The sequence below is a fragment of the Neolamprologus brichardi genome, chromosome 15 (genome assembly GCF_056152115.1).
Source record: "Neolamprologus brichardi isolate AB-2024 chromosome 15, ASM5615211v1, whole genome shotgun sequence".
NCBI classification, from domain to species: domain Eukaryota; kingdom Metazoa; phylum Chordata; class Actinopteri; order Cichliformes; family Cichlidae; genus Neolamprologus; species Neolamprologus brichardi.
This window is the reverse complement of record NC_142118.1, coordinates 30843425-30867141: the sequence shown is the minus strand read 5'-3', so window position 1 is coordinate 30867141 and position 23717 is coordinate 30843425. Positions and strand designations below refer to the sequence as shown.

At 41.0% G+C, this 23717-nt stretch overlaps 1 protein-coding gene across 2 annotated transcripts; it reads right to left on the bottom strand.

Moving 5' to 3' along the window:
• Positions 1–587: 587 nt before the first annotated feature.
• On the bottom strand, positions 588–18175 carry LOC102776988 (uncharacterized). Of its 2 annotated transcripts, XM_087852662.1 has the most exons (24): positions 17979–18175; positions 17680–17766; positions 17289–17412; positions 17106–17208; positions 16286–16399; positions 16082–16198; positions 14374–14534; positions 13790–13936; positions 13477–13579; positions 12896–13024; positions 12547–12729; positions 11795–12048; positions 9851–10690; positions 9304–9394; positions 8993–9100; positions 6349–6966; positions 5530–6219; positions 5053–5175; positions 4625–4753; positions 2662–2854; positions 2403–2527; positions 2080–2270; positions 1816–1949; positions 588–1718 (listed from the first exon to the last, which is right to left on the bottom strand). In XM_087852662.1, exons 1-24 carry the CDS (start codon positions 18031–18033, stop codon positions 1486–1488), a joined length of 5052 nt encoding a protein of 1683 aa, XP_087708788.1. In that variant the 5' UTR covers positions 18034–18175; the 3' UTR covers positions 588–1485. The 2 variants fall into 2 exon arrangements, with proteins under 2 accessions (XP_087708788.1, XP_087708787.1); XM_087852661.1 differs by having other exon boundaries at positions 5530–6966.
• Between the last annotated feature and the right edge of the window lie 5542 nt (positions 18176–23717).

The following is a 23717-nucleotide window of genomic DNA, read 5'->3' as shown; positions in this document are numbered from 1 at the left end:
GGCAAATATGAAAAAGCAGATCAATTTCTGTTTTAGCCTCAACATTCAGAGACGTCTACAACTGAAACAAAGTCAGCACAGCAGGATGATGATTACAATATTTATTTAAAAAAAATGACATGGTTCAGGAAAAACACAGCTGGACTCGGCCCAGCCTTTTAACTACAATTAGGAGAAGAACCACAATCCATGAGCCTGTTCACTTCAAACTTGCCTGAAACGGCAGCTCCTGCTGTCACCGCTCAGTAATTTCCACATAAGAGCAGAGCTCTAGGCCACATGACGAACCCTGTGCTTTTAGACAGACACTTAAAAATACAAAATTCATGCAAAGTACACACACAAGTCCAAAACAACACAGACACACACGTGGAATTCAAACTCATGCAACTGAATTTCATGCACAGAATAAATAATAAAAATCTTTAAGTGTTCACCAAGTCTAACAGCATGGGCTGCCACAGTTTGTTCTTCTTCAGAATTTAACAGGAATTGAGCAGTTTGGCATCACTGGAAGAGAGTCCACAAAAAGGATAACTTGTGCAAGAATGCATGTAAAACACACAAAGGTCCCCTACAAAAAAAAAAAAAAAAAAAAAAACTCGCTGGAAATACACCACACTGAAAAATTATATAGAGTTCACAATGTACCAGAGCAACATGTGCAACGAGGTCTGAGAAGAACCAACAATGACCTCAGGAAAAACTCATGTACACTGCACCCATCTGATGAGTATTAGGAGCCACTCCATTCAAGGGATTCTGCACAGAAAATAAAATTAAAAACAAATATATTCTGTCATGTGTTATGATGACAATCTGAGTCATATTACAACGAAAATGTGGTATTAACTAAAGGAATCATTAAAAGTTGCATTGTGACAAATCCCTAATTGCAGAAGCTTTAAGAATAAATTCTGCAGAGGCCTTAATACTCAACATTCAGTGCATAAAGAACCACAACAGATTACAGCTGGACTACCATGTGTAAAACCAAGTATCATGTTTCACATAAAAAGCAAAAAACAATAAGGTTTTTGACAGTATCAGATTAATGCACAATTTAAAGCTGACACATCAAAATTTCTTCATGTTTCTCAATTGCATATTCTGGAAACAAAGACAGACATGAATTAAAGGGCAGCTTCAGTTTCAGCCCCTTAATCACAGAACATGAATATATTTAAGCTTAAGTTCTTGGGACACAGAAATTTAGAATTTAAGACACACTTAGAGGTTTTATAGTGATAGCAACGACAATAGTAAGGATTGGAACGTTTTGATCAACGTCCTTATTGCCGTGTTAGTGGGCTGTATAGGAAGTGCATAAGGTGTAAGCAGGAAACCTCCACTAAAGAACAGGGGAGAGAAAATTAAGAAAAACACAACAAAAGATTCCACAGAGAGGGACAACAGCCGAGTCCCGCTGGCTCAGCAGCCAGTGGCACCGTTGATGAAATGAGCCATCAGCCTTTCACAGTCGATTCAGAAGCACTTCCTGAAGACTATCTGCGGTCCATACTCCTCATATTCTTCCTGACTGATCCATGCAGAGGTAAAGGTAGGCATATTTGCCAACACTGCTCCTCCTCTCCACACTGAGGAGTCTCTATCTTTGGGGCTGGTTACACAAACACTGCCCCCCATGTCTGAGGGCAGCAGGCCTTTGATTTCATCCTGCAGTCGCTCAGGCAGGCCGGGCAGCAGAGTGTTCCCACCTTCAGGGAGAGAGGACAAAACAAATGGAAGCAGAATTTGGAAAAACCATTGTACTTCAGATTGTAGTGCAACACCTTACCAAGAACCAAATGTTACCTGAAAGTACAATGTTTCCCAGGAAGCAGCGCCTCAGGTCAATGTCTGTGCTAAGGATTGACCTATAGATGCTTTCGTGCATCCCATAATGGTCCCGTCCAATCAGCTCAGGTTTGAACAGAATCTCAGGTGCCCTAGATGAACAGGGGGTACACTCTGCTAAAGAGTCTGTGCTATACAACAAGCAAGGTGACCGCAAGATCATTTCTAAAACTTAAGTGTTGGTAAAAAGCAGGAAGCAGCCCCCCAACCCACCAGCATTACCTGAACCTCTCTGTGCTGAGGGTAATAATCTGCCCATCTGGCATGGTGTAATGCATCTCTCTGCAGGATGACTGCCCCCGATTTAGCTCATCTTCATAGTTGAGAGCGACACAGCAGGACTTCTCCTTCATCTCCCTCACTATCTCCTCCTCTGCTGTGGTACGCATGCACATTCCCTGTTCCCGGAGAAGCTTAAAGAACAAGCACAGCAAGCTGGTTTTGCCTCGTCTTTAAACTAAGTTAGGAACCATCCAGGGATTATGCCTTCCAAGCAATCAATAACATAGCTCCTACACTGGAGCATTAACAGAAGTGCGAAATACCTTTTTAAGATGCAGTGTAACATCTAATCCAGCCAAGGGAAAGCGTTGCACAGCATGAGGTAGACAGTATCCCTCAAACACAGGCACACTGTGGCTCACTCCATCCCCAGAGTCAAACACCACACCTATATCAAATACACACAAGTAGGATCATAGGATCAGATTTGAGTGGTTTAAATACACCAAGCTGAACAAAGTCTTCAGACAAGCCATCATCCGTGTGCATCAATCAGCGCGTGACGACGAGCGACTACGGTACCAGTGGTTCTTCCCGCTGCGTAGAGCGCTAGCACTGCTTGCATGGCTACATAGGTGAAAGGCACGTTGAAACACTCAAACATGATCTCAATCGCGTGCTGCCGATTCTTCAGGGGGTTCATGGCCGCTTCAGTCAAAAGAACCGGATGATCTTCTGGTTCCACACGCAGCTGCTGGAACGTATGATGCCAGATCTAAGAGAAAAAAAGTCAAGCACCAAGAGTAAATGAGCTTGTGGACAACCACCAATACTTTATTTCTCTTGAGGGAAGCATGTTAATGTTTGGGGAAGTTGCAAAGTGGGTGAGTTCTCAAAACACAGACATTCAAACTAGACTAATCCACAGGGACAAATAGGCCTGCAGCTGCGCTCTAAGCCTCAGGAACATATTCCTGCCTGTGAAGTGAGGCTTTTGACAGCATCAACACATATACACTGTGTGACCAATGATGGGATAAAACCAGGGTATTTGCTGAACGGATTTATTATATTTGAGACTTGAACATAAGAGAGAACCATTTGTGCCTTTCCACTTTGCCAGAAAGTTTCAAGCAGCAGAGACTGTATGATAGATGAGCAAATGTACCTGTAACAATCAAGTATAAAATGAAGCTTTTGCAGCCTTTAAATCTGTACTGACTCTCCCACATGCCAATAGCAATTTTATTTATACAGCACATTTTATTATTACGTGTAAACTCGCTTTGTTCAACACAGCAGATAAAAATACTGACGGCCACCATCGCTACTGCTCAGCCTCCGACCAGTCGCACCTCATGTTACCTCATTCTCAGGTTACTGTGTTCACAAAGCTGGGTGTACACGCCACCCGCAGGCCTGACACGATGACAACAATACCCCCTCAGCCTTTTATGGCTTAGGGGTAAAAATATTAAAACCAGTGCAGTAGCAAAACAAAACAGCATATTAAGTGTAAAGTTTTCTAGTCCATTTATGGATATATGCACAGCAGGACCACAATAACATGTTTTTAAACTGAATGTACACATTTTCCTCACATGTCAAGTACTACAAACAAAAAGGCTTTGAGTCGTGCCTCTTTCAAACTAAGCCTCATATTGCTGGAAAAGACATCCAACATCTTCAGCCAGCTGGGTCTGTGGAACAGCTGTAACTAGGGCTGTGCGATATGACCTAAATCTCATATCCTGATATAAAACATCTATTGTCCGATAACGATATAAATCACAAAAAATTTAATATTTTCTTTTAATTCTGTGAATCTCGGGTAGGTGAAGTGTTTCCAGCTGTGCGTCATGTAGCTGGAGTCGAGTGTTTTAACCGATGCATGAAACTACACATTTTTAGATATAGGTTGTAACGGCCGCCGTTTTCTTTGTGAGTATTTATTACACAGCGTGCTGCAGGGAAAAGCCTGTTCTAACGTTTGAGTCTAAGGTTTCTTTTTTAGCACCTGGCGGCTCTTTTTTTGCTTCTCATCCATCAATACTCTGCATACTTTTTCACGTGATTCTGTTTATTTTGAAAAGTCTCAACAGGATCTTGAGATTTATTGTGAAAGGTTTATGTGGAAAATAAACAAGCGGACATGCGATGGTTTTACTGTCGTTGTTGCTAAAGACAACCCATAAAAACAGGTGCTTGTCCGTCCGTAGTGTGGTTATATTAAATATAAGAGAAAGAGAGAACTTTAAGAAATTAATATAGCCACTACAGTGACCATCAAAATAATGAAAAAATATTGCCGTAAACAGTTTATTTTGCGAAACCACGAAATAAACGATAGTGTAAAATGAAACGATAGACGTTTTTATATCGTCATCCGATATATATCGTTATATCGAACAGCCCTAGCTGTAACCTGTAGTCAGTAATCGATTTCCAGACGACACATCAATATACGTAACATTTAAGTACTAAAGGGGAATGATTCCGACATGAGTTTTTCATTTTCCAGTTGTTATGCAAACATGAGTATCACCTTTTCCATTTCATCCCAGTTGTGAATGATTCCATTCTTTATGGGGTGCTTCAGAGTCAAAACCCCTCTCATGTGTTCTGCATCGTGACCAATGTAGGCCTCTCTTTCAAGGTTACCATTCAGTACTTCCTGCAAAGACAGGACAAAAGAGAAAAAAAAAATGTATATTTATACCCACACTTTAAATCCCCATAGTTTTCCTTATAGCTCAAAGTAGCTGTAGGCAGATGCCAACCAACTCTATAAACACACACATCATGAGGCTGCTGTAATGAACAGACAAAGGATGCAAAGACCAAGGAAATTTATAGAATAAATTTACTGAAAATATTTTGAAATGAAACACTCCACAAATATGTTTAAACATGTAGGGGCCAACCTGAGGGACACGAGTTAAAATCAAAGCGTCTAACAACGAATGCACTTACCTCATACTTTGGCACCCCAATTATTGTGGGGAATATAATGCTTGGTAGGTCTTGATCTGCAAATCCTGCCTTTATCAAACCAGAGCCTGAATCCAGTACAATTGGACTCTTGAAATCTGCCATCTAGAGACACAGACAAACTTTTTTTCCCTTCTTTTAAAAAAAAAAAAAAAAAAAAAATTTCCAGAGGTTCAAAAGCACTGAAATTATCTTTTAAGTTTATATTGTGACTACAACTTGATTCGTTTTCAATTCTGGCCACTCAGCACTTTAGTCTATAAGCCACATTTTAGTCATACATTCAAAGTATGTGCGCTCAGTTACACATGGCACACAGCAATTTAAAAGCCTGGGGTTGGGAGAAAGCTTTCATAAGAACTTAAAACTAATGTTGACGTTAGGCTTTTAAATACGAGATATACTTGATGTTCTAAATGAAGACAAAGGTGATAGCTGAAGTAGGATGTGCCCACGTACCTCTGTCATGGTGCTATAAAACTGGATCTGACTTTCAGGTGACCCAGAGATTCTCAGAGCCTCAGAGCTCTGAACACCATCTGGTAGCTTTTCGTTTGGTTCGTCTCTTCCACCTGAGTCAAACTCTAGAGGCTGATCAGCAGTCACTTGGGATACAGATTGTTTAAGTTGGTGGTCATCTGCAGGACGTGAAGTGTGGATTTCCTCTGCTGACTGCACATGGTGTTTGAGTAAAGATGTGGGCATCTTTTCATTTTCAGTCATTATTTCAGACGAGCACTGTAATGATGCCCAACAGTTCTCTGGGGGTACATGGTTATTGTTTTCATGTTGTGTTACATTTGGACTGGAAACCAAGCTGTGGCTGGTGTCTGGAGGCACATTCTCTGGCAGCTCTTCAAGTACTTCATTTTGTAGATGAAGTTGGCCTTCATCTACAAAATAATGATCTAAGGACACCTCTGTGGAGTGAGGAGCTTTGAGTTCAGCACGGGCTTCATTCACAGGAAGCAAAGACTTTCTTGGCTTAGTTACAGGGGGAAGGAGTGATTTTCCACCTGGGTCAAAGGTGCCATCATCTACCCTCAATTCAGGGATTAAAGATGCTTCTGGACTGCATAAACTAGCAGACCTGGCCAATTCATCCCCATTGATGTTTTGCGATTGGACACCTGCCTCTTCTGAGGGTTCCTGTAAATCAAATACTTTGTTCAAGGTAATTTTGTAATATACTGACAGACCAGTTGTACAACCACTAGCATCTTGACACTGGGAAAGTGGCAGTTGAGCCACATCTTGTGGTGAAGCCCCTTTGGTTACCTTAAGGTCTGAAACATCTTCAATAATTTTAGTCACACGTGTATTCGCAGACCCATCCATGGCAAGGCTGGCGACTGATCTTCCAGAACCATTGGGAAAGAGATCACAGAGCACTCGATCATCATGTTCTTTTCTAGGCCTTTCAGTTATAGAACATTTTTTAAACCTTTCATCAATATCCTCATTCTGTTTCGCTTTAAACTCCTTTTCTATACCCTTCTCCAGCTCCTCTACCTCCCTCTTCTCCTTTTCCAGCTGCAAATGTGAAGCCTCCCTCTCATTGCGTGAAGTCAGTAACACATTTGTACCCACAGGTTTGCTCTCCGAGAGCTCAGTGTTGAGTTTCTCTTTACTGCATCGAAACTTGTTGATCTGCAAGTTCTCTTCCATGATTAACCCGTCCAGGATATGAACCTTTCTCAGTTCCATCAGCAGGTCTGGCCTGCTGTCAGATACTTCAGATACTGTTGGAGCTTCACTGTAAAGCCCATCCGCATTAGCTTTAGTTTCACGTGCAGACTCAGCCGACACGAGGTCAATGAAACAGTCAGATTCTGCAGAGTCAACGCAGTCATCGAAACAAAGAACACCAGCTTCAGCCAGCTCGTAGGACGACATCTTAAAAGAATAAGAAGGAAAAATATAGTGAATACCAAGGGACTATAAAACAAGCTGACAAACCTACTGACATTACTGTGACTGGTTTGTAGGCTTCCCTTCAGGCAAACTGAGTTTTTCCATTCTGGCCATCATCTACCCATTTTTTGGAACCAGTAGTAAATTAAACATGGGTTAAAGGTTTGAACAGGTAAGACTCAGATTGATATCAGGCCTTAACAGGGGCGGATATCTACTCAATTCTGGAATTATTTTCAGAACAACCATCAGCACAATAGTTATAAGGAGTGAGTTAGACATTAACAAGCTAAAGATTACTGACATTTGTATTTAATAAGAAAAGTTATTTGAATCAACATCTATTTGAGTCAGACATTTTATAAGACAAACCCCAGCATGTCTGACAGAGCCCCCTGTCAGCCTCTGATGAGGATTTAGCCATTTCAACATAGCACAGTACTTTGCAAATTACATAAGAAAAATATTTTAGCCAAAACTGGACAAGCTTTGAAACAAGCTTGTTTCACTACTTGAAACAAGCTACAAAAGAGGACAGTTGTCCACCTGGCTCTGTGTAAAAAAGTATTTGCCTCACATACCTAATAATCATTGTGCCACTGGCTGTAACAACTGCAGTAAAGTGTTTGGGAGAACTGGCACGGAGTCTTTCATGTTACTGGGGGAATTTTGGCCGACTTTTGTTTTATGAGAAAAGCCTATTTAAGAGGCTTCAACATGCCCTTAATTATATTTGAGCCTAGACTGAGTAGGCCATTTCAAATCCTTCATTTTTGGCCGACACGTGAGGTCCTTTAAATGTGCTATATAAATAAAGCAGACTTGACTTCAGACGTAGACTTGCCAGACAAATTCAGATCATTTAACCAAAGCACTTTAACTTCAGAGCGTAAACTGATGGCCGGACAATCTTCTTGGTGAAGAGCAAAATTATTTACCGTTACCTGCCAACTAAACACATGCCAGGACAAAGTAATATTACACTGTATGTGAAAGAATGGCAAATGCAAATCATAGGAAATAAAATTCTTGAAGTTGAGTCAATAATTGAGCTGACTATAAAGCAGTTTTCAAAGTCCTTGTACTTCATGACATCTGGGAATGACCAATTAAATTTTCCTCTAATGGTTAAAAATCCAGGGGTCCACCTGGTGATTACTATGAATCATGGCTGAAGTTGGAGAAAACCAATAATTACTGAAATAATTTTTATTTTTGGTTCATAAAAATATCAAGTAGATTAATTACTTCTTACTATAAAAGGCTGTCAAAAAGGAGAGTATAAATATAAATCTGAAAAGAATACCCTGAAAGCTGTACAACTCATGGGTTATACTTCATAGAGGAGTAGTCAAAGGCTCCTCACCCTAAAGAGGATCCAGGAGTTCTTACTTTAGTCTGTCATTTTTTTTTTCCTGTCTTTTTCTCTAGCTTTCTGCTACGTGTGCACATGCTTAAGGCTCTAAACCCTGGGGTTGCTTTGCGTTGTCTCGTTATTCTGTGTGTTGTCATGTGCTCCTTTGTTTTTGCATGACTGTTCAATAAACTGTGCTCTTTTTCAGAGGATCTTATTTAGTCCTTTGATATAAAAACCTAAAAAACAAACTGCAAGTGTGTTTTGATCATCTGAATGTACACTGTCTGTGGGAATGACAGAAGACGCTGCAGAGAGGCATGTAAGACTGCAACTTGGGTTCCCGTTTTGGATCGTTTAATAAATTTGGCCAGATTTCCCAGAAAGGAGAGTTGCTCCCAAAGTGGGATAAATCCTGTCTCTCCTAACAAGACCAGGTTTCCCCAATTGTTTATAAACCACACATCATTTTCACATTTTGTCCATCTTCCTCTTACAGTCCAAAGACATCCCTGGACCTGTGCCTTGTGTAACTTACCTCTTATTCCGTGCCATAGAGGCATAGAGGAACTGAAACAAACTGATGTCAATAAGTAAGATCGAAAATTAATAGAATCTGTAACAAAGAACTGATCTGCTAGATGCTTCACCTACCGTATCAAGCTGGTCCTCACCATCACACAATCGCCAGACACCCTGCCTGTCCTCTGTCCTCAGCAGTGCATCTAGCACAGCTTCCTGAGCCAGAACATTTTCCTCCTCCTGCAAAATAAAAACGAATAGTTATGTCTATAACTTCTGTTCCTTTTCAGTCGATTCACTCGGTACACTGGACACGTGAGGGTGTGATATCCCATACTTATGCGTTGTACCGAGTGAATCGACTGAAAGGGAACTTGATCTGTTCTGTCCAGAAGTCACAACAACCAGCACTGTCTTCATTTCTCAAACGATCCCCCTCTCACCTCTAATATTTCATCAGCCTTGTCCAATATATTCTCCACTTCCCTCAGACCTTCCTCTTCCTTCACATCCCAGTCTTTCATGGACAACTCGCTGGAAAGTCGGGAGGGGAAATAAAATAAGGCATTAGGCAATTCTTCAATTTGCCTTTTCCCAGTTTACCATCCTTCCTTCAACTCTTTCATCTTACCCTCATTAATTTGCTGCCATAAGGAATCAAAGTAGACAATACAGTGTCTGTATGTTATGATGAAGTGTAACAGTAGGTGCCACTGTAGGGATTTTACTGGTTCAGAATGCAGTTTGGCAGGTGATCATGCCTGATCAGTCCTCATCATAAATTGCAATAAGTCATATGTGACAAATCTAATTATTTTGTCACTTGTGACCAACAATAAAAAAAAAAAAAAAAAAAAAAAAAAGATTACTCGTGCAGGATCTGTGTAACTGAAATTTCAATACCACTGCTGAAATTTCTTTGAGAATTGCACACTGTAGGAGAAGCAACATACTGATCGACATTTTGACATTTGAAGCCAAACAAATTACCCATCATCGTCGTCATCTTGATTTTGGTCATGGAGGTCATAAGAATCCCAGAGTAGAGTAGGAACCCCCTCTGTGGAACAGATGGATTTGTCTTTTCCTTCAATAACGGTGCTGGAGAGAACACTGCAAATGGGACTTAGTTCAGGATGTTCCACACAACTTTGTGGATGTAATATCCAGTTCCTGCTCTGTGATCCTTCGGGTTCTGTGCTCCTTAAAACTTCAGGTGTAGGCTGAATTTGAGACCTGCTAGCCTGGGTGCCATTGACATGCTCATCTGAAGAATCGTGATCAACTTTTTGAGGTGCTGGATTTTGTGTGCTGCTGACAGTGTAAGAGTTTTCCAAATCCTCTACCGGCAAGCTAAGCCAAGGGTTACTGGACACAGCAGCTATGCGCTTTACTTTGATCTCAAACTGATTCAGCAAATCAGCTTTAGGAGAGTTTCCTATAGAGCCCAAGTCATGCTCCTCTCTGTGAGCCCTACAATCTGAAACACTGGAAATAATGTCATGGATTTGAGGCGGGCTTGAGGCAGGTATTGCAAAGTCTCTGGTTGCAGCAAACGGGGAGGACGGTTTGCCCGTAGCTGACACCAACCCTGAACCTCCGGTCAAGGGAGATGTTCCAAAGACATGGGCAGCTTCTTTACCCCCTTTACATTTAGCGAGGTTTGACTCTGAAACATGGTGTGGCACAGGTTTTGACGTGGTAGAATCAGCAGATAAGAGATTCACATGGTTGCCCCTCAGTAACTCATACTGCCACTGTAGGGCCATCTGGAGTTGTTCGACAGCCACTGGTCCTGAAGAGCTTAGAAGTTTCCTCAGTGTAAAGCACCTGACGAATAAAAAAAAAAAATTAAATAGAAAATGAGATAATGGCACCAGAAAAAAAAATTAATAGCAAACTGGTGTGGCTGGCTGCTCAGCCAAACTGTCAAATGTCATTTGAAATACTGAATATTTGGGTTGAATGGGTGATGGGATCCAAACTAATTGAGCAGCCATAAGCTACAAATGCTGATCAGTTGATTAAATCTATTCCAAATATTACTCCATCTGCTAAAAATGATTCAGTGACAGCATGAATAAATAAAGAATCCAGTGGACCAATGAATACAGACGACAACACTGGAGTAAAACCATTTAAATTGCCATCATCTGCTAAATTTGATTGCTGAATCAGTTGTTCAACTGAAGATAAAAATATAGATCACACAACGGACAACTTATAGATGTGATATTTTACCCAGCAAAGACTCATTCTGGCAATTCTGAGTCCAAGTGAAGCCTCTAAACTCTGAGACATTTCACCTTTCAAAAAGTCACTCAAGTGTCAACAAAAAAATAAAAAACCGAACAAAATGGATGAATGTTTGTTTCTCATCATTTTATTAAAAGGTTAAACTTTGATAGAAATTGATTTCATCTCTGGTACATCTCTTTTTGTGGCTTGTAACTCATGCAAATCACAAATTCAGCAGCTCAAATTAGAATATTTCATTCAAGTTTGAGTAAATTACTATTGAAAAATAAAGTTGATTCATAGCATCATAGCAGGTCAAATTCTCAAAATAAGGAGCTGCACTTGAGTGCTTCATTCCTTACCCTTCCTACAAGAGTACACACTGGATGATCTTTTATGAAAGGACAACATACTTATACATATTCAGTTTTTACCAAGTCTGCTTTCTGGAAGAGGACCAAGCTTCCTGCTAACAGCCCATAAATGACATTTGGTAACGGCAGTGGTTGACATGTCTGATGTCTCAGGAAGCTGTGTCTACTTTTCAACAAATTTGCTTTTGCACAAAACTGCAAGAAAGTTGATAATTGATGCGCACGCACACGTTATTTGCTTGCACTCAAGGTATGACTTTGTACACAACAATCTGCACTTTCTGTTGAAATGGAAAAACCCATTTAAAATCAATCACATCACCTTTGAGACATCTGTTTCCCCGTCTGCTGGATCTCATCATCTGGGATTGCATTTGCCAAATGAGACAGATGGAGCAGCTCCTCCATTTCTGGAGGGGGATTGTTCTTCAGAAAAGTGGACAGCCTCCATCTCCACCCAGGCATCATCCCCCAGTTCTTCTGCTGCAGCTGGATGGAGGAAGCCTCTTCACGAACACCCGACAGGAGCTCCTGGAGGAAGTTCTGGCAAAGAACCAGACTGTACCAGCAGCTGGCCTAAACAGGTAAACGGCATAATTTCTGCTATTCTTGGGGGTGGGGCCAATTTTAGACAACAGTAACCAGGTATGGCAATAACAAAGTTAGACTCAAATTTTTGATCAACATCATCTTTATGTAGTTAAAAAGCATTTGTCCTTGAAATTAAAAATGCACACCGGCTGCCATTAGACAGCACAGGATGATAGAAAAATGTTAGTAAGCCAGTTGGATGATCGGTCAGTGTGATTTGAAAGAGGCTGTCTGGCACGCGGAGTGAAAAAAATAAAAATTACTGTCAGTGATTACAGTCAGTAAAGGTATTTTTTGTTGTTTTGTTTAATGTGGCGAGCATTACCTCACAACAGTAAGACAAAAAGCTGTTGATGGTTAGCTTAGGTTCCAAAACAAAAGTTCTTCCAATGAATCAAATGCGCTGCTGATGTTCACGCTACAGGACATGCCACAGTTATGAGCACTTGGTATTACCGCGTCTGTAAGTTTTCCACAACTTGCCTTGCTGTAGTAGCGATGGTAGCTGGAAACTGCTCTGAGGGTTTGCAGAATCAAGTTCACGGCAGAGTCAAGTTTGTCCTTCAGCCTCTCCAGATCTGCAGCCCAGCTCCCTTTGGGCTGACTGTCCAAGGGGAGAATCTCTGCTGAAGTCTGGATTACATCTTCAGCCCAGCGAACAAGTGCCTGGTAGGTGAGAGGTAACCTTTACTTCAAGCATAAGTTAACAGCATCCGTAACACAGTTAGCAACACTAATGTTACAAACAACTAGGATTTAACTGAACCGTGGTGTAATCTAATCGAGGTCGATCAATGTTGCAAGGTACATAACATGCAAGCTAAAGCCATACCATAGCAGGAGTGTGGATGGATGCTTCAAATTCAGACACCAGAATCACAGCTTTTGTAGGGTCCTTGGCAATCTCTACTTTGAAGGGCTGGATCTTCTCTCGAAGAAGAGTTTCAATCTTCTCAGAAACCTGTAAGCAAGCGTCAAGAAAACCCAACATCCGGCTGCCTTTAGTTGCGGATCGGTTGTTGTTCCCCATTTACTGGGAGAGCTGATAACTTTCTTCAAGTGGTCACACTAGTTTTCCACAAACACTGAGCCGTTTATACTAACACTATTATCTGTACTTTTATCTAGTTCTGTACTTAGCTGCACGCCCAAGGCCATTTTTAAAGATGAGAACAGCACCCTTGGCAATTCACAATCAGAAAATGATTTAATAGTTCATATTTTAAGGTTATCCAGATGTACAAAGCCACATTTGTCCTGTGGATACTCAGTTTTGTGGTCAAACATTCCCCACTCTGCTCAAACCAAAACAGCCCGAGTAAAGTGACTCAGGTCATTTAGGTTTTGGTTTAGACCACTAGGTTTAAAAATTTTAAAGGAAACCATTACATGTGGACTCGCTGTTAGACCCACCTGCAGCGCATTATCACGCAACTGGAACACACGTAGCCTTAAACGAGCTTTAGAAAACAGCTCCTGCCACAGCAACTCCACTTTTTCCACAGCAGCAGTTATCCTGTAATTAAATGGTACAGTGAGCGACATCAACTCTTAAAAATGTCCGATACAGTTTCTTAGAGTAGCAAAAAACATTAATCTTGGATAATCCTTAGTCATACTGGCATTTTGCTTTAGCTGATGTGAAATGGGATCATTACAAAACTGGTGGATTAAGATAAAGAACCATTTTCATGACTTTACACAGAGATCTGGCTGCCTGCAGTACCTGCTGTGGTTCTGGAGCATATCAAAGGCCATCTGAGTGAAGAGGGCAGTTCCAGCCATGTCCTGGAAGCACGGCTCCCTGTCAGGCCAACGCAGCTTCCCCACCAAGCTCTCACAGTTCCTCAGTAGCTCCTCCAGCCCCAACTCCCTGATCACATCGTACATGTAGGACAGTAAGCTTTAATGTTTACCTGTGAAACGCCCTTAGATTGGTCAGAAGCTGCCAACACCACCTCTTTCATCTGAACGTGCAGGTGTAACGTGTGGGTTAACTTGATAACCAGCTTTCTGAAAGAGTTTATCCTGATCGACAGTGTTAGAGTAAGCCGCTTCACATAACAGAAAGATACCCACAGCACGTTGAATGAGTTAGGGCCCGAATTAGCAACTAGAGCACATTATTTACTCTTGATGGTACTAATATTATACCATGAATACAAGTGTTACACCAAACAAGCATCTGCGCACATCCCCCTCTGCCGTCCTGCTGCTATAAGGTTTATATTTCAGTGAATATTTGATTGACAAAAATATTGCAGACAAAAAAAAAAAAAAAAAAAAAAAAAGGGTGTGGCACTTTCTTACCTCCTGAGCTGCTGAAACTTGGCTTCAGTGCCGAAGCAGAATTGCCGGAGCTCGCTGACGGTGGTGGGCAGTGGCAGCCTGGACAGAGCCTGCAGTGCAGAGATGCATGAAGGCAGCCGCTGGACTACAGACACAAACTCCTGGACAAACGCATTGATCTCCTGCAGGAAGCAGAATGCGTCAGAGATCATCAAAATGCATCTGTGCACACAGGATTTCACAATATGGGACTTCACTACTGTTTATTTTAGACAGCTTTAAGGTAAGCATGAGTCTTAATTCAGTCTATGGGGATTGTATCCCAAGTAGTATCCTAAATAGGTTTCCCCACAGGCAAAGAGGTGCCACAGTTAACAGTCATGGCCCAGCTGAATATGACTGAATGGATAATTAATGGAAAGAGGGCTCCTTTCAATGGCTAATAAGATCAGCTCATTATGCAAGGCATTTGCACAAGCTTCATGGAGGTGACCAATAAGAGGTGCTGGCTGCTCAAACAGAAATCTGCATCTATGCTCGCAATAAATATTCAATGGATTCTGACCTATTGTTAGTTATTAGTGGATTACCAGAGAGACTGTTTCTCACGTCACACTTGAGCAGAAACATTTCAACATACACACAAATCCCCCGACTAATCATAAGACTGATTCTTAAGTCTTGCTATCAGACTAACGGTTGTGTTAAACAAATATAACAAATTAGTTAGAATGGTTGGCTTACAGTCGGTTGGGGCAGAAATTCCATCAACATAATCACCCATTAAAAAAGAAAAAAAAAGTATCCTTAAACACTGACCCTTCAGCTGCTCTTCCAGCTTATTCCTATGACCAACAGCTTTGGAAAGGAAACATGACTACATCGTCATATATCTAAATAACAGGCAGGACATACATTCATGTCTTTATCTTACTCATACCTCTTTATAGATGCACACATTACAAGAAGAAAAGCTCATGTTAAATTCCATATTTGTAGCTACCTTTGCTACAGTTGGTGCATGACAAGTTGTTCCCCAGAGAAGCAGGAGCATTTTAATACAGGTTCTTCACCTGAGGTGTTTTTCAGCTGCTCCCTTTTGGGCTCAGAATTGTCACCTGCATCAATTTTATTCTATCACTAGTATCGTCTTCTGTCACCCCCCAACCCCTCTCATTACATCCATGAATCTTCTGAGGTCTTCCTCTTTTCCTTCTGCTTGGCAGTTCGATCATCATCCTCTGTATAATTTACCCACTATCCCTCCTCTGCACATGTCCAAACCATCTCAGCCGTCTCTCTGATGGACTCGTTTCTAAGCATCTGATTTTCATTCCTCTCCTGACACTCCTAACTTCCTAATACACATCTTGGCACCTTATCATATACTTTGTGTAGATCCACAATTACACAGTGAAGCTCCTTCAGAACTTCTCCATCAATATTTTCAAAGAAAATATCACATCTGTAGAGCCCTTTCTCAGCATGCTGCTGTTCACAACAACTCCTTCATATCTTCATTGTATGGCTCATCAACTGCACATCACATTCCTCTGGCACACTTACTCTCTGGGATTGTTTCCATCTGGTAAAAGTCCACTCCCTCTGTCCCATAAATCACCACAGATATGTGATCAAGACCACAGGCCCTTACCCTCTGTATCCTCTTCACAGTGATTTTTCTACACTTTCTAAATGAAACTGGTCTCCCAGAAAACAGCATCACTACCTTAATGAAGGCAACCCAGCTCTGATGACGGTACATGAGGTATCCACCCAGTGACCATGGTAGCTGGCTTCGATCAATGTAGTTCTGGAGCTCTGGGATTTCTCTCAGAAGGACCCTCTACAAAATGTTTATAAAAGGAGATCAGAACTGCTCACTTACATTAAATCTAAACAAAGTCTGTGCATAACAGTTTGATATACTCACTTTGAAAGAAGCAGGATAATCCTTCGATGGAGCGAGCAGCTTCAGCATTAGCTTCTCAAGATCCTTTTTTTTGGGCTGAAGGATGTACACAGTGTGGACTGTGCGCTTTTGTAGCTAAAAAAAAAAAAAAAAAAAAATAGGAAAAGAAAAATTTGCACCAACAATTATTCTTTGTTTTCCTCAATGAAAACACATGGTTGCTCATACGGCACTCAATCACACAGCAGCAACAGTTTTTAAAATGGCTTCATTGGTTAAGTAAACGCAAACATCTCTGAAACCCTTTTTTGAAACCCCTCATCTTCAATTCTTCAGGCATTAGATTCATGCAACATTTTCTCCAATTTAACTCCCCAACAGCAACAACACATAAAATGTAAAAATGTATCGCTGAATGAAAACCTTCATTCTGGATTTCTACATTTTAGTCCTTCCACAGGTTAGACAGCTGACGTCTAATCTAAACAATATTTCATTATTATTTGGGACTCAAATTCTTCAGAGTACTTTGGGGTCTATACTTTGTTGACAAAAAAGTAAATAATACAATTCATATTCATCGCAATTCAACAGCAGCCTGCTGGGTAATAAGTGCATTTACATCAGTCCAGTTTTGTCATGTGGGACTTGAACCTTCATTGCACTGGTAGTGAGAGCTGGGTGCAGCATGGCTATTCAGTCCTGCCACCATATGAGCTGCAAACACCAGCTGCTTAAAAGCATTTCAGCATAGAACTTCAGTCTAAAAAAAAAAAAGTAACCCATCATCTTGAAAAGGCCTCACAATGTAGCCACACACTCCACTTCATCATAACAATACCTCAAGCAGCAGTAGAGACTCGACAATGAAACTGATGGTAGAGAGCGAGGCATCCCTCAAATCAGCCACGACTGACACCATGCTCTGCTTTTCCTGTTTCTTACTGTCAGAGAGAAACAGTCCAAACATCACTGTACACACAAACACAGTGCAAAAAAAACGTGTTTGTTGAATTCCACCTACTTGTGCTGATACTGAAAGTAATTTATGAAGTCCACCACTTCAGCTTTGCTGAGGTCTGAGGAGAGTTTGTATTGCCCATCCACTGGGAACATAACCAGAGGGCAGCCATGTTGATCAAAAGTACCTAAAAAGCCAGATAAACCCATTATGTGCAAATTTTAGGGATCAAGAAGGAAAATAAAATGAAAGAGGCCTAGACATCCGGACCGAGTTAAGGACATTTTCATGCGGCTGCCAGTTTTGCCAAAATAAATGAAACATTTAAAAAGACTGAGTATCACCAGGAGTGGAGGAGTTCTAAAGCCTTCACGCAAGCTCTCTTAGGTCTCACACTTTCAAACATTTATGAATACACCAGGCACATGATACACAAATGTGGGTTAATAGCTACCAGGGAATAACACCGCTCCGGAGCAGAGCACATGATCCGCAGGCAGGGTCGGGGAGGGAGCACTCTCCTGCAGCGGCTCCGGGACGTCTGAAAGGGTTGGGAAGAAATGATTTTTATTGGCTCACACCCGAAAACTCCAACAGTCCATAATATCTGACCGCTCCAGCAAATTCCTCAGCTCCACACAAAAAGTTGGCTAAAAAGTTCATCAGTGCTTCAGTCATGAACCCAGCGAGGTGTCTGTGTGCTGTGGCTCCGTGGGAGCAGCACTGACCGAGCGACACTGGTCTCTCTCCTACCTTTTGCGCGTCGGCTTATCGGAGATTCTCCACTCATGGCTCGTTTCCAAGACATGTTTGCGCCGTAAGCGAATTCTCTGTGTGTCTCCGAACCGGACTCGACACTGAGAAGTTCTACTGTGGTGCAGCAAAACAAAGACGGATTAACCCCGGGTGCTCTCTGCCTCGTTCCGCCATCTCACAGCCACCCCAATCCACCTGACTGAATCAGCTCCAATGACTGAGGGCTGCTCGCTTCTTTTATAAACCAGGAGGGCGGAGGAAACGCCGAGAAGGACGGACAAAAAGTGAAGCCCACCAACCGACTCTGCTCAACAAGCAAGCCATTATTATATACAGCACTAAGCCCCTGAGAAATACGTGTTTGAAGTTAACGTTTCTTGTTTCATAATGGCAAGAGACACAAACAACACAAAATGACTGCAAATAGATCCGACAGAGACAGTCAGAGCTTACTCAGACAGAACACAACTCCAAAAAAATGACCACAAAGAGACAAAGTCAAAAAGACACACAATAAAGAGACACCAAAAGACCTCAAATAGACAAAAAAATAAACAAAAATCATTCAGAGACTCAAAATAACAAAACTATTAATTTCAGAGCATCTGGTTCTAAATTTTTGTTGCACAACATTCCCATCCCTCATCATATTCTGTACAAATACTAATGTGAAAGCTGGATCAGCAGATACAGTATTTTTCATCACTTTGAGGCTTGAACTGAAACTATTTACCTCCATAGAGCAGGCCACTAATGCCTCAAGTGTTTCCTTTTGTGTAAGAACAAGTTCCAGTGTTCCTCACTTGACTGGTCTGACTGCATGTCTCATTAGGGCAGTGTTTGTTTAACTTCACAAGACATTGCAGTGGGATTGGTCTATTTTGTGGGTTGGGCGGTGGTCAGGGGAAGAGGTCCTGTGGTCCAACCTCCGATTGACAAATCTACCTTTAGATTGTAAATGGTAAGTGGACTAGTTCTTTTCTACTCTACTGGAGTACTCAAAATGTTTTACCCCATTTACCCATTTAAATGGCCTGTAAATGGTAAATAGTAAATGGCCTGTATTTGTATAGCACTTTTACTAGTCCCTAAGGACCCCAAAGCGCTTTACACAACCAGTCATCCACCCATTCATACACACATTCACACACTGGTGATGGCAAGCTACATTGTAGCCACAGTCACCCTGGGGCTACAATGTTATACGAACACTTGCCCAAGGATACGTTGGCATGCAGACTAGAACAGCCAACCTTCCAATTAGTGGACAACCTGCCAAATCTCCTGAGCTACAACCAGCCTTCAAACTGGTTTGGAAAAAATGATCCAGGCCATTATGCAGCTGATGCTGGTGCATCTACTCCAGCTCAAAAGGAAAGCCACTGTTGGGTCTGTGATAGAATCCTAGGCCCATGCCCTTCCCACAAACAGGATGATGGAGGCATAGAGTATGACATCACGTATCTGGTGGAAGAAGTAAAGAACCTAAAGTGCCTCTGATCTGTCCATTGCTGGCAGGGAAGGTATCTGAGCTGGTGATTGAGACTGAGAAATACTGGCTAGATATAACTGAGCTTACCTCAACAGCTTTGGATCTGGAACCTCCCCTGCCCACCCCTTTTCACCAAGTGCAACTCCACAGTCAGCTGAGTTTCTTGGTCATACACAGAAGTAAAGGTAAGTAGTATTGGTACTAGTGATGACAGGAGGACAGAAACGTCAGTCTTTCTGTACTTTCCTGAAGTGATATAGTTCACCTTGCTTGTGGTTATCTGCTGTTAGAGTTAAACTTGTAGCTCCAATCTGCAGTGCACTGGCATTACATGAAAAAGGGTCAGGGGTAATGTAGTGAATAATATATGTTATGGACCCATATGCTTTCTCTGTAGCATCTGAAAAGATATGAATGCTGTGTGTGGAGTCTGACAGGTCTGGGATGCACATAACATCTTCAAAGAGGGAGAGCATGGAGCAGTTTAAGTTCACTCTCCCAGGTGTGCTACAGCTGGAGCAAGTCGTGTGGCAGGTTTGAGCCATTTCACTCTTCTCTAGCTCCAGAGATTGTTCACCAGTATTCGAGCTACGTTTTATTTTTTTATTTACTTTTTTTTATTTAAGCCAGAGCAGTGTAGGGTATAAGCATGCCAAAAAGATGGTATTGTCTGGGTAGGACCCAATCGGTGTTGTGCATAGTGAACTCAGAGTGCTCTACATGACCTGATAGTTCATGATGACAGGCTTACAATGATACTGAAACCCTATAGTCCGTTTTGGTGTCTCTGCCCCATCAGGTGATAGCTAGATCTCACTGCTCTCCAATATTTTCTGCACCAAAGAGTAAAACAGTGAAATGTGGATTATTAAACATTAGGTCTCTCTCTTCCAAGTCTCTGTTAATACATGACTTAATAATTGATCAACAAATCAATTTACTCTGCCTTACAGAAACCTGGTTAGAGCAGGATGATTATGTTAGTTTAAATGAATCAACACCCCCGAGTCATTCTAATTATTAGAAACCTCGAAGCACAGGCTGAGGGGGCGGTGTGGCAGCAATTTTCCACACCAGCTAATTAATCAACCAAAGCCCAAGACAGACTTTTAATTCGTTTGAAAGCCCGATGCTTAGCTTTGTCTACCCCAGCTGTAAAACTCAAAAGCCAGTCTTATTTGTTATCATCTATCGTCCACCTGGGCCTTACACAGAGTTTCTGTCTGATTTCCTACTGTCGGTGATTTTAACATCCATGTTGATGCTAAAAATGACAGCCTCAACACAGCATTTAATCTGTTATTAGACTCAATTGGCTTCTCTCAAAATGTAAAAGAACCCACCCACCAATTTAATCACACTCTAGATCTTGTTTTAACATATGGCATAGAAACTGAACATTTAACAGTGTTTTCTGAGAACCCGCTCTTGTTGGATAATTTTCTGATTACATTTAAATTTACAATAATTGATTACACAGCAGTGGAGAGTAGATTTCATCACAGTAGATGTCTGAAAGTGCTGTAACTAAGTTTAAGAATATAATGCACCCACTGTTATCATCTTCAATGCCCTGTACCAACACAGAGCAGAGCAGCTACCTGAATGCTACTCCAACAGAGGTCGATTATCTTGTTAATAATTTTACCTCCTCACCATGTATGACTCTGGATACTGTAGCTCCTGTGAAAAATGCAGCTTCAAATCAGAAGTACCTGACTCCGTGGTATAATTCTCAAACACGTAGGTTAAAGCAGATAACTCGTAAGCTGGAGAGGAAATGACATGTCACACATTTAGAAGATCATCATTTAGCCTGGAGAAATAGTTTGTTGCTTTATAAGAAAGGCCTCCGCAAAGCCAGAACATCTTACTATTCATCATTGATTGAAGAAAATAAGAATGACCCCAGGTTCCTCTTCAGCGCTATAGCCAGGCTGACAAAAGTAAGAGCACTGTTGAATCAACCATTTAACATTAACTAGTAATGACTTCATGAACTTCTTCACAACTAAAATTTTAACCATTAGAGAAAAAATTACTCATAATAATTTTACAGATGTAATATTATCTACAGCTACTACTATTGATATTCATTTAGACTCTTTTTCTCCAATTGATCTTTCTGAGCTAACTTCAGTAATTACTTCCTCCAAACCATCAACGTGTCTTTTAGACCCCATTCCTACAAGACTGCTTAAAGACGTCCTGCCATTAATTAATGCTTCAATCTTAAATATGATCAACTTATCTCTAATAATCAGCAAAGCACCACAGGCCTTCAAGCTGGCAGTAGTTAAACCTTTACTTAAAAAGCCATCTCTTAGCTAATTATAGGCCAATCTCTAACCTTCCTTTCATATCAAAAATCCTTGAAAGAGTAGTTGTCAAACAGCTAACAGATCATTTGCAGAGGAATGGCTTATTTGAAGAGTTTCAGTCAGGTGTCAGAGCTCATCACAGCACAGAAACAGCTTTAGTGAAAGTTACAAATGATCTTCTTATGGCCTCTGACAGTGGACTCATCTCAGTCCTGCTAGACCTCAGTGCAGCGTTCAATACTGTCGACCATCGTATTCTATTAGAGCGATTAGAACATGCTGTAGGTATTACAGGTACTGCACTGCAGTGGTTTGTATCATATCTATCTAGTAGACTCCAATTTGTTCATGTAAATGGAGAGTCCTCTTCACACACTGAGGTTAATTATGGAGTTCCACAGGGTTCAGTGCTAGGACCAATTCTGTTTACATTATACATGCTTCCTTTAGGCATCATCAGAAGACATAGCATAGATTTTCACTGCTATGCTGATGACACCCAGCTCTATCTATCTATGAAGCCAGATAACACACACTAATTAGTTAAACTGCAGGAATGTCTTAAAGACATAAAGACCTGGATGGCCACTAACTTTCTGCTCCTTAATTTAGATAAAACTGAGGTCATTGTACTCGGCCCTGAAAATCTTAGAAATATGGTATCTAACCAGATTCTTACTCTGGATGGCATTACCTTGGCCTCCAGTAACACTGTGAGGAACCTTGGAGTCATTTTTGACCAGGATATGTCCTTCAATGTACATTCTTTCTTCCATTTGGGTAACATTTCTAAAATTAGAAACACCCTGTCTCAGAGTGATGCTGAAAAACTAGTTCATGCATTTATTAATTCTTGGCTGGACTAATGTAATTCAGGATGTTAATTATTAATGTTAATATGTATTTTCACAATTGTAAATTTGTTGCTTTTTTGCTATTATAGTTTTTCAGCTTAATTATAGCATCCTTCACTTGCATAAACTCTTTGGGCCTAAAGAGTTCATGTTAAAAACTATGAAATGCAAGATCAGCTCTTGGAATCAACTCCAGATCTTTTATATGAATTCATCACACAATAACAAGGGAACAGGGATCATCAGGCTAGGAAACTGCTCTTTGTGCAGTCATTCCATTAATTTTGACCCTATCATAACCTTATCCTAAACTAGTCAAACTTTTTCACACATCTTGCTTGTTTGATTTGAAATCATCTGTTGTGCTGTATAGGGGAAAAAAAAATACAAAACAAACAAAGAAAACTCTTATGTACCTGTGTTTGCTGTTTGGTCAAATGTGTCTGCCTAACCAGCCTGGATATTTATTACTCAATACTGAAACTGTGATGACTTCATATTTGCCAGTGGAATGCCTTCAACAAATGTTGTGTTTGCATAATAATTCCTTTTCTGAACTTCTTCATTTATGCGCCCAACAAATCTTGCGCAATTCAAGCTACAAAAACCATTCAGTTATCATCCCACCCAACAAGTGTTAATATACAAAAACTACTGAGCTACTAAAGAATGAAAGGAAACATTTTCAAACAAAAAAACTAAACTGAAATGTGTAGTCTATATACATTTTAATTTCAATTCAATTTTATTTATACAGGGCCAAATCACAAAAACAGACACCTCAAGGTGCCTTATATTGTAAGGTAGACTTTACAATAATACATACAGAGAAAAACCCAACAATCATATGACCCTGTATGAGCAAGTACTTTGGCGACACTGGGAAAGAAAAGCTCCCTTTTAACAGGAAGAACCTTTCGGCAGAACCAGGCTCGGGGAGGGGCGGCCATCTGGTGCGACCGGTTGGGGTGGGAGAAGGAAGACAGGATAAAGACATGCTGTGGAGGAGAGCCAGAGATTAATAACAAGTATGATTCAGTGCAGAGAGGTCTATTAACCCATAGTGAGT